The sequence below is a fragment of the Lucilia sericata genome, unplaced genomic scaffold (genome assembly GCF_015586225.1).
Source record: "Lucilia sericata isolate MDLA Ls3-8-SP2 unplaced genomic scaffold, ASM1558622v1 Contig000847F_arrow, whole genome shotgun sequence".
Classification (NCBI taxonomy): Eukaryota; Metazoa; Arthropoda; class Insecta; order Diptera; family Calliphoridae; genus Lucilia; species Lucilia sericata.
This window is the reverse complement of record NW_023994839.1, coordinates 26,532-41,515: the sequence shown is the minus strand read 5'-3', so window position 1 is coordinate 41,515 and position 14,984 is coordinate 26,532. Positions and strand designations below refer to the sequence as shown.

General features: G+C 29.2%; 1 protein-coding gene across 1 annotated transcript in view; it reads left to right on the top strand.

The window, feature by feature from the left end:
* LOC119608536 (rhophilin-2) overlaps positions 1-14,984 on the top strand; it is a 132,264-nt gene extending 117,280 nt beyond the window's left edge. Inside the window, exons 5-13 of the mRNA XM_037962992.1 lie at positions 7,296-7,449; positions 7,647-7,788; positions 7,890-8,206; positions 9,769-9,913; positions 10,513-10,763; positions 12,987-13,113; positions 13,181-13,497; positions 13,562-13,714; positions 14,772-14,984. Coding sequence (XP_037818920.1) covers positions 7,296-7,449; positions 7,647-7,788; positions 7,890-8,206; positions 9,769-9,913; positions 10,513-10,763; positions 12,987-13,113; positions 13,181-13,497; positions 13,562-13,714; positions 14,772-14,972 — 1,807 coding nt within the window. The 3' untranslated portion in view covers positions 14,973-14,984. The remainder of the gene's footprint in view (positions 1-7,295; positions 7,450-7,646; positions 7,789-7,889; positions 8,207-9,768; positions 9,914-10,512; positions 10,764-12,986; positions 13,114-13,180; positions 13,498-13,561; positions 13,715-14,771) is intronic.

Sequence of the window (14,984 nt, the reverse complement as noted above, 5' to 3'; positions counted from 1 at the left end):
ATTAGTTTTTCATCCATAAATTGCTTAAATGTATCGGAACAAGGGAATATTGAAGATAAATGCTTTATTATGAAAAATAAATCACATTTAATATTCATAACTGGTGTAGGGTATCATATGGTCGGCCACGCCCGACTATACTTTCTTACTTGTTTATTTATATATACATATATTTTTATATATGTATATAGTCAGATTCTTTTTAGTTGTTGTTATTGTTAAACATGCATGTTTGTTTGGTTCCTTCGTTTATTCTTAAAAAAGTATTGTTTTTTGAAATTCTTCCTGTAAACCATTAAGATTTTAAGTTACCGATTGATTTAAGTCATTCATGGGCTTTGTATCTACCTTTTGTTTTCATACACGTACATATGAAATCTGCAAACTTTAAATAAAGTTTCTTTAGAATATTTTTTCTTCTGGTATCGATTTTATAATGTTAATGTTAGAAGGAAGTGTTTTGTTTTTGTGGCCGTTGTATGTTTACTTGGATTTTACCTTAAGTATTGTTTAAAGTCATGCAATCTTATTCCCAGAGGCTGTAAATTTATATTGTTTGTAATTGTTTTAAATAGTCGCTGTTAAGAATAAACTGTAAAGGAAAAAAAACTTTATATATTTAATTAACTTAAATAACGAAATGAAAATTTATTTTAATATTTAAAAAGGAAAAATTGTTAGTGAACTTAATTAGGTATTTTCTTCGAAACATTATACTTACTTTATTAGGAAATTTGTTGGGATAAGTATCCATAGGTTCCAGTTCCGTTCTTGTTCAGTTTTAGTCTAGTTCAGTTCTAGTTCAGTTCTAGTTCAGTTCTAGTTCAGTTCAAGTTCAGTTCTAGTTCAGTTCTAGTTCAGTTCTAGTTCAGTTCTACTTCAGTTCTAGTTCAGTTCTAGTTCAGTTCTAGTTCAGTTCTAGTTCAGTTCTAGTTCAGTTCTAGTTCAGTTCTAGTTCAGTTCTAGTTCAGTTCTAGTTCAGTTCTAGTTCAGTTCTAGTTCAGTTCTAGTTCAGTTCTAGTTCAGTTCTAGTTCAGTTCTAGTTCAGTTCTAGTTCAGTTCTAGTTCAGTTCTAGTCAGTTCTAGTTCAGTTCTAGTTCAGTTCTAGTTCAGTTCTAGTTCAGTTCTAGTTCAGTTCTAGTTCAGTTCTAGTTCAGTTCTAGTTCAGTTCTAGTTCAGTTCTAGTTCAGTTCTAGTTCAGTTCTAGTTCAGTTCTAGTTCAGTTCTAGTTCAGTTCTAGTTCAGTTCTAGTTCAGTTCTAGTTCAGTTCTAGTTCAGTTCTAGTTCAGTTCTAGTTCAGTTCTAGTTCAGTTCTAGTTCAGTTCTAGTTCAGTTCTAGTTCAGTTCTAGTTCAGTTCTAGTTCAGTTCTAGTTCAGTTCTAGTTCAGTTCTAGTTCAGTTCTAGTTCAGTTCTAGTTCAGTTCTAGTTCAGTTCTAGTTCAGTTCTAGTTCAGTTCTAGTTCAGTTCTAGTTCAGTTCTAGTTCAGTTCTAGTTCAGTTCTAGTTTCAGTTCTAGTTCAGTTCTAGTTCAGTTCTAGTTCAGTTCTAGTTCAGTTCTAGTTCAGTTCTAGTTCAGTTCTAGTTCAGTTCTAGTTCAGTTCTAGTTCAGTTCTAGTTCAGTTCTAGTTCAGTTCTAGTTCAGTTCTAGTTCAGTTCTAGTTCAGTTCTAGTTCAGTTCTAGTTCAGTTCTAGTTCAGTTCTAGTTCAGTTCTAGTTCAGTTCTAGTTCAGTTCTAGTTCAGTTCTAGTTCAGTTCTAGTTCAGTTCTAGTTCAGTTCTAGTTCAGTTCTAGTTCAGTTCTAGTTCAGTTCTAGTTCAGTTCTAGTTCAGTTCTAGTTCAGTTCTAGTTCAGTTCTAGTTCAGTTCTAGTTCAGTTCTAGTTCAGTTCTAGTTCAGTTTTAGTTCACTTCTAGTTCTCTTCTTCTTCATTTCTAGTTCAGTTCTAAAATGAACATTAGTTATCTCCTTTAAGGAACAGATTAGGCCTTTGAAATACTAATTAATTTAAACACCTATCTAACCTTAAAAAAATTTAAAAAGTAAAACTACGTTTTACTTTTGATTTTGCAAAATTTATAATAAAATAAATATTTACATAGTTTTCATTTGGATATTTATAAAAATGTTGATCACTTCATATAACTTGAGTTATCAAACAGTGAATTACATACACTTGTATAGATATTACCGTATTACAAGAAACTAAATATAGTTTATAACATTTTGTCACGTTTAAACAATTACTAAAGTAACAATAATTAAAACGTAGAAGCTGACAAGGTTGCAACGAATTAAAAAAACACTCCTTCAATAAAGATTTTTAATTATTAAAAAAACTAGAACTGAAGAAGAAGTGGTGATAAAGTAATTCTAAATGTAATCGTACTTTTGTCATAGAATTTTGGGATTTATATAGCAAACTTTATTATAACTTAAAAACACCTTTTCACTTAAAGTAGCGTACACAAAGAAGTGGAAAACCTACTTGAGAATGAATTTTAACTAAATTTGCCAGAACAACTTAACTGTTTTCTAGCTAAGAGCAAAAAATGTGTTTGTATTAATTACCTTTTTTAAAAAAGGTAAACATTTTATTAAATTAATGAAAGAAAGAAAAAACAAACTAATTAATATTTATTTATTTTGTGTGATATAATGAACAAACAATTCTAAAAACACGCTAATTGTTAGGAGTTTAATTTTATAAAATAATTAAATAAATATTTATGTTTGTTTAAAAGTTTAAAATTAAAATAAGTAAATAAAATTATTTTGCACTTAGTTTAAAATAACATGTGACTAAAGATTTTATATAATTTTATAAACTTTTATAAAAGAGAAGTTTTTAAAATCATATAATTTTCCATTTCGTTGATTTTAGTAGAATAAAATATGATTTATAATACAAAACTGTTAACAAATTTATTTTTAACTTTTGTTAGATATTGATTGCATTTTCCCTGTAATTATTAGCTATTAAATAATATTTATAAAAAAGAATAAAATAAAAGTATTAATTTTATTTGTATACAAATTTTTAAAAAACTAAAAGTAAAATTTCTCCCAAAAAATTGAAATTTTTATAAAAAAATGTAAACAACCAGTGTTTATTATAACTTTTTTATGCAAAAACAAGTGAAACAAAACGCTTCAGTGATTTCGAAAATCACTTGACCAGAACTCAAAAAACACAATTGTTTTTCTATAAAAAATTGTAATAAAACAACACAATTTTTTTTGAATTTTAATAACAATAAAAAAATGTTTATAAAATTAAAATTTTGTTAATTTAGATAGGAAAAGGCTTGGCTGTTAAATGACATCTCTGACAAATAAAAAAGAGTAGATAAAAATATCAGATTGGATTTTTTTTTAAAGCTCTCATAAAATGTTGAATCATTTGGAAGAATTTTAACTTTAAAAGCAAAAAAGGCCGCCTTCTATAAATTACAAAAATAGCAAATATTTTAAATATTTTTTCTCTGTTTTATATGAATATTTGAAAATTGTCAGGTGACTTTGGTGAATCATGTTTTTAAAATTTGTATTCTACTTTAATAATAATTGTTCTACTTATAAATAATGATTTTTATCTGGTATTAGATTAATTGCCTAATTGCACGTTCACATTAATGAAATATTGTTGATCGCGACGTCATCGCTCAAAATAAAATTTATTACAAAGTAATGCGTATGATAAGTTTTATTTATATCAGTACTCTCTGAATGGTTTTATCAGAATTTATACATTTGAAAGCATCAGAATTCATGAGAGAGCTTTTTGCCAATGTCTGTTTTAAAATGGGAACAGGAAATAAATAGAAAAACCGTATTTTATTAAAGTTGTATAGTTTAGACTATAGACTAGACTATAAACTAGAATATAGACTAGACTATAGACTAGACTATAGACTAGACTATATACTAGACTATAGACTAGACTATAGACTAGACTATAGACTAGACTATAGACTAGACTATAGACTAGACTATAGACTAGACTATAGACTAGACTATAGACTAGACTTACTAGACTATAACTAGACTATAGACTAGACTATAGACTAGACTATAGACTAGACTATAGACTAGACTATAGACTAGACTATAGACTAGACTAGAGACTAGACTATAGACTAGACTATAGACTAGACTATAGACTAGACTATAGACTAGACTATGACTAGACTATAGACTAGACTTATACTAGACTATAGACTATAGACTAGACTATAGACTAGACTATAGACTAGACTATAGACTAGACTATAGACTAGACTATAGACTAGACTATAGACTAGACTATAGACTAGACTATAGACTAGACTATAGACTAGATATAGACTAGACTATAGACTAGACTATAGACTAGACTATAGACTAGACTATAGACTAGACTATAGACAACTATAGACTAGACTATAGACTAGACTATAGACTAGACTATAGACTAGACTATAGACAGACTATAGACTAGACTATAGACTAGACTATAGACTAGACTATAGACTAGACTATAGACTAGACTATAGACTAGACTATAGACTAGACTATAGACTAGACTATAGACTAGACTATAGACTAGACTATAGACTAGACTATAGACTAGACTATAGACTAGACTATAGACTAGACTATAGACTAGACTATAGACTAGACTATAGACTAGACTATAGACTAGACTATAGACTAGACTATAGACTAGACTATAGACTAGACTATAGACTAGACTATAGACTAGGGACTATAGACTAGACTATAGACTAGACTATAGACTAGACTATAGACTAGACTATGACTACGACTATAGACTAGACTATAGACTAGACTATAGGACTAGACTACTAGACTAGACTATGACTAGACTATAGACTAGACTATAGACTAGACTATAGACTAGACTATAGACTAGACTATAGACTAGACTATAGACTAGACTATAGACTAGACTATAGACTAGACTATAGACTATGACTATAGACTAGACAATACTAGACTAGACTAGGCCTATAGACTAGACATAGGACTAGCTAGGACTATAGACTAGACTATAGACTAGGACTATAGACTAGACTATAGACTAGACTATAGACTAGACTATAGACTAGACTATAGACTAGACTATAGACTAGACTATAGACTAGACTATAGACTAGACTATAGACTAGACTATAGACTAGACTATAGACTAGACTATAGACTAGACTATAGACTAGACTATAGACTAGACTATAGACTGGACTATAGACTAGACTATAGACTAGACTATAGACTAGACTATAGACTGGACTATAGACTAGACTATAGACTGGACTATAGACTAGACTATAGACTAGACTATAGACTGGACTATAGACTAGACTATAGACTAGACTATAGACTGGACTATAGACTAGACTATAGACTAGACTATAGACTAGACTATAGACTGGACTATAGACTAGACTATAGACTAGACTATAGACTGGACTATAGACTAGACTATAGACTATATAGACTGGACTATAGACTAGACTATAGACTAGACTATAGACTACTATAGACTACTATAGACTAGACTATAGACTAGACTATATAGACTGGACTATAGACTAGACTAGACTAGACTATAGACTAGACTATAGACTAGACTATAGACTAGACTATAGACTAGACTATAGACTAGACTATAGACTAGACTATAGACTAGACTATAGACTAGACTATAGCTAGACTATAGACTAGACTATAGACTAGACTATAGACTAGACCTATAGACTAGACTATAGACTAGACTAGAGATCTAGACTAATAGACATAGACATATAGACTAAAGACGATAGACTAATTATTAGACTAGACTATAGACTAGTACTATAGCTAGACTAGACTAGACTATGACTAGACTATAGACGAGACTATAGAATAGACTATAGAACTATGAACTAGAACATACTAGAACTAGACTATAGACTAGACTATAGACTAGAACATTAAGACTAGACTGACAGGTGACAATTACGCTTTATCGATAAGCTGCAGTTTGACACGAGACCCTGGGCAAGGAAGATCTAATATCACTGTAACGTAGGCTTATTGTTGAAATAAATTGGTTCCTAAATTGTCTCTTTATGTTCTATTCAGGTCAAAAACATTTTCAAAGTAAATTTTGTAAGAATTTTACTAATTAAATGATAAAGCAATTTTTTTACAAAAAAAGCACTTATTCTCATAATTTTTCAAAATATGACAATTCATTGTAGTTTAAGCAAAAAAAAAAGTATAAAATAAATAAACCAGGAAATGAGGACAAAAGCTCTCAGATTCTTAAGAATTTTATTTAATAAATAAAACAATCAATAGCTTAAATATTATTTTTTGCAATAACAATAACAATGCTCATGATGAGCTTTATTCTTTATGGAAATAATGATGAGCTTAATGATGTGGTACTTTTTTTCTCTTAAACAATTGCCTGTATTTTAAGATCTTTTACTTTTTTGTAAAGTTTTTTCTTCTTCTTTTCTTAGTTGACATTATTTTGTGCATGTTCGCTGCTTATTTTTGGTGTGATCTTTTATGTTTTTCTCTTTCTTATTACTCATACATACTTACGATGCTATTGTTATTTTTTGTGATTTTTCAAATTTATTTTTTTCTTATTTTGTTGCTGGGTTTCTTCTTATAATTTATATATTTTTTTTAAATTATTTTTACAACGCAATTTTATGATTTATGTGAAATTTTGTTTGAGATTTTCTTTATAAAAATCGTATAAAATTTAGGTTAAGAGTTTAAAGTTTGTTATGTTTCAAACCCAGACTGTAATGAAAAAAAAAAATGACAAAAATATTCGGTATTGAGTTAAAGAAAGTTATTAAGGTAACGAACTATTAATGGTTTTTTGATCGTTTAGAAGAAAAAAAGTCATCTTCATTTTATATATCTTAGCATTTTAATGAGATTTTTAATATAATGACAATAATTACCAAGTTTTCTGATTCACAAACTGAACTAGTTCGCTGATTTAGCTGAGCTTTAGTTGACTGTATGATTTATTATTTCCCACACTGTATTAGTACCCCCACAAAACTTTTCTTTTACAAGCTACCCAAACACTCAATAGAAAACTGTATTTATTAAGCTTTTAAATTTTAATAAAAACACCATTAACAAATAACTTATTAACTACTTAACAAAATGATTTATGAACTACAAAACTATTACATGATTTTTACAATAAACTAAAAAATTTAATAAATTATCTTAATGTTTATATTGTTTTGTTTTTCTCTCTCTCTCTCTCTCTCTTTACAGTCAAGATGGTGTAATGCCCATGATACCATTAGGTTTAAAAGAAACAAAAGAAATTGATTTTATGGAACCGTTTTCCGATTTTATACTAGAACATTATAGTGAAGAACCATCAATGTATACAGATGCTATAGCCGATATAACAGATACAAGACAGGTGAGTTTAAATCCAATTAGAATTTCCTGAAGAACTAGATAACTTTGCGCTCCAAATCTTCAACAACGCTATCGAGCAAAATCATTCCATAGGATTCCGAATAGCCGATTCTAGCACTAGATTTATTACTTGTTTATTAAAATATTTGTATTTTTAAAATATTTTCTTTAAATTTATTATTTTTTTCATATTTTTAGGCCTCCAAAACACCCAGCCGCGATAGTCAGGGTGTGGCTTTACTCTTTCGCTACTACAATTTATTGTATTATGTTGAAAGACGTTTCTTTCCACCAGATCGAAATTTAGGTGTCTATTTTGAGTGGTATGATTCGTTAACCGGTAAGTACTAAATTCTATAAAACTTCAATAATGTAACTAAGATAATTCTGATAAGAACTTTAATTTTCAATAAAAATCTATTTTAATCTCTTCTTTCATAGGCGTCCCCTCTTGCCAACGCACAATTGCCTTCGAAAAGGCCTGTACTCTTTTCAATTTGGGTGCCATTTATACACAAATCGGTGCCCGTCATGATCGTACCACAGAAAAGGGTCTGGATGCCGCTGTCGATAGTTTTCTACGTGCTGCCGGTATATTTCGTCACATTTACGATACCTTCACCAATGCACCCTCGATGGATTTGAAACCGCAGGTTTTGGATGTTTTGGTATCGTGCATGTTGTCGCAGGCACGTGAGTGTCTGTTCGAAAAGTTGCAATTACAAATCGAGTCATTGGGTTTAACGGAATCGAGTCATGTAAGTGTTTATTAATAAAAATTGTTTTAAATGCAAATACATTCGAAAATATAGTCTAGTACATAGTCTAGTATATAGTCCAGTCTATAGTCTAGTCTATAGTCTAGTCTATAGTCTAGTCTATAGTCTAGTCTATAGTCTAGTCTATAGTCTAGTCTATAGTCTAGTCTATAGTCTAGTCTATAGTCTAGTCTATAGTCTAGTCTATAGTCTAGTCTATAGTCTAGTCTATAGTCTAGTCTATATAGTCTAATCTATAGTCTAGTCTATAGTCAAATCTAAAGTCTAGTCTATTGTACAGTCTATTGTATAGTCTAGTCTATGGTCTAGTCTATAGTCTAGTCTATAGTCTAGTCTACAGTCTAGTCTACAGTCTAGTCTATAGTCTAGTCTATAGTATAGTCTACAGTCTAGTCTACAGTCTAGTCTATAGTCTAGTCTATAGTCTAGTCTATAGTATAGTCTACAGTCTAGTCTACAGTCTAGTCTATAGTCTAGTCTATAGTCTAGTCTATAGTCTAGTCTATAGTCTAGTCTATAGTCTAGTCTATAGTCTAGTCTATAGTCTAGTCTATAGTCTAGTCTACAGTCTAGTCTACAGTCTAGTCTATAGTCTAGTCTATAGTCTAGTCTATAGTCTAGTCTATAGTCTAGTCTATAGTCTAGTCTATAGTCTAGTCTATAGTCTAGTCTATAGTCTAGTCTATAGTCTAGTCTATAGTCTAGTCTATAGTCTAGTCTATAGTCTAGTCTATAGTCTAGTCTATAGTCTAGCCTATAGTCTAGTCTATAGTCTAGTCTATAGTCTAGCCTATAGTCTAGCCTATAGTCTAGTCTATAGTCTAGTCTATAGTCTAGTCTATAGTCTAGTCTATAGTCTAGTCTATAGCCTAGTCTATAGCCTAGTCTATAGTCTAGTCTATAGTCTAGTCTATAGTCTAGTCTATAGTCTAGTCTATAGTCTAGTCTATAGTCTAGTCTATAGTCTAGTCTATAGTCTAGTCTATAGTCTAGTCTATAGTCTAGCCTATAGTCTAGTCTATAGTCTAGTCTATAGTCTAGTCTATAGTCTATTCTATAGTCTAGTCTATAGTCTAGTCTATAGTCTAGTCTATAGTCTAGTCTATAGTCTAGTCTATAGTCTAGTCTATAGTCTAGTCTATAATAGTCTAGACAGTAGTCCCTATCTATAGTCCAGTTAGTCTTTCATTCTTTTTTATCTCAAGTAAAGTTCTTGTTTGTTCTGTTATTTTGAAAAAGTTTCCTTCTAAAGTCTTTCTCATTTTCTTTTACTCCAAACCAAGTTTGTGTCTTTAGTCTTTGGATGATATTTGCTTTGTAGTAGTCTTTCTAATCAATATTCTCATATATTCTCTCACTCCTGTCACAAACTCTTTGTTTGGCTATAAATAAAGTTTGTGTCTTAAATCCTTTGTTAGAAATGAAAAATATAATTTTTTAAATTTTTTATTTGAAGATTTTAGCTCAATTATATTAAATATTTCGCTTAAAAATTCCATTTATAACGAAATTTTTCTCCAAACAAATCTTACTTTTTGCAGCTTTTTAAAGATTTAGCTGGCGAAGCAGCACAACTAACACAAGAGTACAATGAAATGCACAAAAATATACAATTAAATGATACCCATACATATTTGCCTGAATGTTGGGCTGGTCTAGTGCCACTCAAAGCTGAATATTATAAAGGTGAGTAAACAAAACTTCTAAACAACAACAACAACAACAACATCATCATCTTCGTTATATAATATTGAGATGATGTTGGCAACAAGTTTGCAAAAAGGTTTGACAAAAATTCTGAAAATGCTTTGTATATCTTTCACTTCTAGTTAGTTAGGTTTTTGGTTTTGTTTCTAATGCAAAGATTACAATCATGATTTTGTTTCTTGAGTTTTATTTTCAATTTGATTTTACGAGTTTCTTTAAAGCTCTGCGTGTGAACAATCAATAATTTATGCCACAAAAAGTTTGTTAGGTTTTTTGTTTAAGCAATACTTTGTTTACTAAATAGTAATGCAGTCAAAAGACAAATAACTAACTAACAGACTAAACTCGATCACCTTGCATTAATAACAAAAACAACAACAACAACACTGCCAGCAGTAGCATCATTGTTAAACAAAACAATGCAAACTATAAAACAACAAAATCCAACACATTTTTCAAAAAATTTAACAAAAACTTCACCAAATTTCAAGTTGTACTAGTGGAAGAAGAATTATTATTAAAAAAATATTATTTAACATTTCATAATCTGTTTCTGGTTTTAACTCTTTCCCATGCAGCTCTGGCTCATCATTATGAAGCTCGTAGCATAGATGCCAAGGATGACAAAGCTTCCTTGAGTACCAAAAAAAGTCAAGCCACCTCAAATGAATCGTTTATTGGTAATGCGCGGGAGGCGATGCGCTGTGCTGCCGATGACAGCGATGAGGAGTGCACAAGTTTGGCGGCCTTAAAACGGGCACATTTAAAAGAAGCAATGGCTAGTCATGAAGAAACACAACGTCTGCAGCGCATGTGTCGTTATTTAAAGGTGAGTGAGCGAGTGAGTGAGTGGTGGTGAATCTTGAAATGTAGAAAAACTTATAATAGTGAAATATAATATTTATGTGTGGAAACTAAAGCTTTACTTTGTGTAGAAGTCTTTTATTTTCATTTTTTTGTATTTTTAAAAGTGGCCTTTTTATTGGGTAAGGGAAAAAGTAATTAACTTCTAAGATTGAAGGTAGAAGGTTTAGGGATTTAATTATCTTTCAAATACTAACATTTTAAACTTAAACAACAGCATTATAAAAGCTTTGCGTTAAAGCTTTTTCCAAATTATCTTTTCACTTAAGTTAAAAAGCTTTTATAAGACTGTAATTGATTACTAAGCTTTGATTATAGGATTGCATTGAGATGATTTTAAAGCTTTGAGTTTAAGCCTTTTTCTTCAACTAACATTATTATGTTATATATTTTAAATTGAAAAGCTTTTATTGATTTGTAAGATCTGTTTAAAAGCTTTTGCATAGCTTTGATTATGCGTTTTTTATAATATGGAAATAAAAGCTTAAACAAATTTCAAGCTTTAATTTATTAAATCTTTGTACTAAATGCTTTTGAATTTTGTATTATGAAAATAAAAGCTGTCGAATAGTTTTAAAAGCTTTAAATTGAACTATATATTAACAGCATATGAAAAGCTTTAATTGATTACATTTTTGGGGCTAAACGCTTTTTAATTATTTTGTTATTCAATTTAAATTAAAAAAGCTTTTTATTGATTTGCTTAAAAACGTTTACATACGTTTTTTATAATATGTAAATAAAAGCTTTGGACTAAATGGTTTTGAATTTTGTATTATTAAAATAAAAGCTGTCTAATAATGTTAAAAGCTTTAAGTTTAATCATATTTAGAGCATTATTCACTTTGAATTAAAAAGTTTTTATAATTATAAGCTTTTGCAGTCTTTTTTTAAAGTTTAAGTTTAAAGTTTTTTGTTATTGTAAGAAAAGCTCACGATAAAAGTAGTTTTCAAGTTCTGCAATAAAAGTTATTGTTCTTTTAAAATTAAACTCCGTTAATAAAGTTTTATTTTAAGCTTTTGATGATTTTAGAAAGCTTTTAAATTTTTTGTTAATTTTAAAGCTTTTAAAAAAGTAAAAGAAACAAATACCAAATTTTGCTAAACTAATGCTTTTTAAGCTTTTAAAACTTAGCGCTTTACGAGCAAATAAAAAAGCTTTTGATGAAAAAATTTAAACATTTGGAGAGAGGTTCCTTTGATTATAAGATTTTAAAGGAATAATAATAAAAGGAATAAAAGCTTTTTCAAAACAAGAGCTTTTTATAAAAATTATCAAAAATTTTAAAAGAAAACAATTGATATTATTCATTTAAATTAAAAAAGCTTTTTACGTTGAAATAAACTTTAATTGCTTAAAAAGATTCTAGACAGAAAGCTTTTGAACTTTGCATTACAAAACAGGCTCTTTTAATATTTAGAACATTTCTGCAACAAATTCTTTGTCAAGGAAAACTCTTTTAAGCTTTTTCATATGATTCTAGATAGAAAGCTTTTGAATTTTGCATTACAAAACAGTCTACTTTAATACCTAGCACATTTCTGTAACAAAGTCTTCATCAACGAAAGCTTTTTTTTCATGACTACAAACAGAACTTTTTAATCTATTTATTTAACACATAAGAATGCACGTTTTCCCTTTCTTAAAGCTAATATGCTGTCATTCTTATTTCAATCGTTATTGTTGTCGTTTTTCTTTTTACCCACATGCTGCAAATGTATTCCATTTATAGCCAAAGATGATGATGGCTTATGATGGCAATTGTTTAGCTATGCTTGCCACACCATCTATGGCAGCTTCATTGCCATATTCTTCTGCTTTAAGTTTTTTTTTACAATTTTCTAAAATTGTTGCTTTTTTGTTACTGCGTGGTGGTTTTTTAATTTCTATTCATTTTTAAAAGATGTTTGCAGCTGCATTGATTTAAAACCATTGGGTGTTCCACTATATTTTACTAGGCTGACTAAGAGTTTGTCTTAGGCTTGGTGGTGGTGTCGCTTGGTTGGTTGGTTGGTGGTGGAATACCATTTAAGAATGCTGTTAGTTTTTGTTTATTTTTGTGTTTTCTTTTATGAAAGCTTGGCGTATAATTGACAGCAAATTAAACGCCTTGTGCCATCATCCCTGATTTATTTACTTATTTTTTATTTTTTTTGTGTTTTTTTCTTTCTCATTTTTACTTTTTAGAATAAAATGTCTCTAACACAAGTCGTTAAGGAAGCCCAGTATAAGACACAAGATGAATTGGAAAAGTTATATGAAGAAATGCCAGAGAATGAAATCGATGAGGTGTTCGATATCAGTCAAGTAGAAGGTGAGTTTTAAAAGAATTTTCCTATAATACAAAAGATATACTAAGTTTATTTTATAACGCTTTACAGCCTGCTCTAAGTTTACTTTAACTTTAACTGGTCCCGATTTTACTTCGTACAAAATTGAAGATCCCTTTAAACGTTTGGGTCCCATTGCCATTTTCTCTGCCCGGCGTCATTGGACCGCACCACGTTGTGTACGCCTACAAAAGGGTTCTTCGATTTATCATGATGGTACCCATTATCACTGTCATTGTCCATCGCCTTCCGAGGGTCATGAGGTGGGCTGCAGTTTGTATAAAGAGGAATTGGAAAGTTTTGGTTTTCATGTTCAAGGTGATTCACCGGTTATGATTGCTCACGTCGAGATTAATTCTCTAGCTGATGTAAGTTTTTCTAGTCGTGAAAAATGGTTTAAAAGGTTTTTTAAATATCTATTCCTTTTTTCAGATGGGTGGCATTAAGGAGGGTGATTTTATTGTCGAAATTGCTGGCATTGATGTTAAATGGTACTTGCATCAACAGGTGGTGCGTTTAATACAATCATGTGGTTCCACACTGGAACTGAAAGTCATTACGCCCATGGATAGGAATTATTTAAAAGTAAGTACCGGAATTGAAACATTTTTAAAAAAATAGTTTCACGAAAAGCTTTATAAACAACTTTTTGAAGCTTTATTTTACTTAAATGAAGTTTTATTATAAAGAAAAACTTTCATAAAAATTGTTTTCCAAAAAGCTTTATAAACAACTTTTTAAAACTTTATTTCACTTAAATGAAGTTTAATTATATAGAAAAGCTTTGTTCCTTAAACTTACTTTAAATGTTTTATTTTTATCAAAATATAAAAAAGATTTCTTAACACTTTAGAACTTTTTTCCAATAGTTTTAAAATAATTTATTTTTTAATTACAAATCATTTTAAACAATTTCATTACGATTAGCTTACATAAAGCTTTCTAAAAAATGTTAACCTTAAAAATCTTTATTTTAGTTAAATAAAAGAAAACAACTTTTAGTAAAGAATCTTTCTTAAAGCTTTTTTTCTAACAACTTTTTCCAATAAAAATCTTAAAAAGCTTTATTTTAGTTAAATAAAAAAAAGCACTTTTTAGTAAAGAATCTTTTTTAAAGCTTTTTTCCTAACAACTTTTTCCAATAAAAGCTTGTTTATAACTTTCATTTAGCTTATAAAAGCTTTAATGATCTTAAGCTTTTACATAAAAAGCTTGAAATCTTTATGTAAAGCTTTTTCAATGAATATTTGTTTCTAACTAAATGAAAGTTATAAACAAGCTTTTATTGGAAAAAGTTGTTAGGAAAAAAGCTTTAAAAAATACAAACACTCCAAAGCTTTATTAAAAAGTATAAAAATGTTAATATTTTATTAATTTAAAGACTTAACTAAAAGCTTTTAAATTTTATATAATAAAAGTAAAAGCTTTTTTAAGGCTTTAATATTTCTTTAAAGTAATTAACAAGTGATATTTAGTGATATCAGAAATAGTTATTTATAAAACCTTTTTAAAAACTTTAGTGATACTAAAACTTAAAAGCTTTTTTAAAAATAATGAAAGGAAAAGCTTTTTTTACATATTTAAATTTACACAAAAACTTTATTTGTTATTAAAACTCCCATTTCTCAACTCTTTTTTCCAGCCTTTATCATCAAAGGGTTCGATTTCCACATTATCTGCTGCTAGTTCTTCGGGTGTTTCATCGGGTTCATCCAGTCCCACTGGCACCACTACGAAACCCAAAATACGCTGTAAGTCTACATCAAAAACACGAGTTGGTAGTGTTTCATCATCATCTTGGAATCCATTTCGACGTACACCTAGTTTAGCTAAGATATTTTAAGATTTTTTTTTT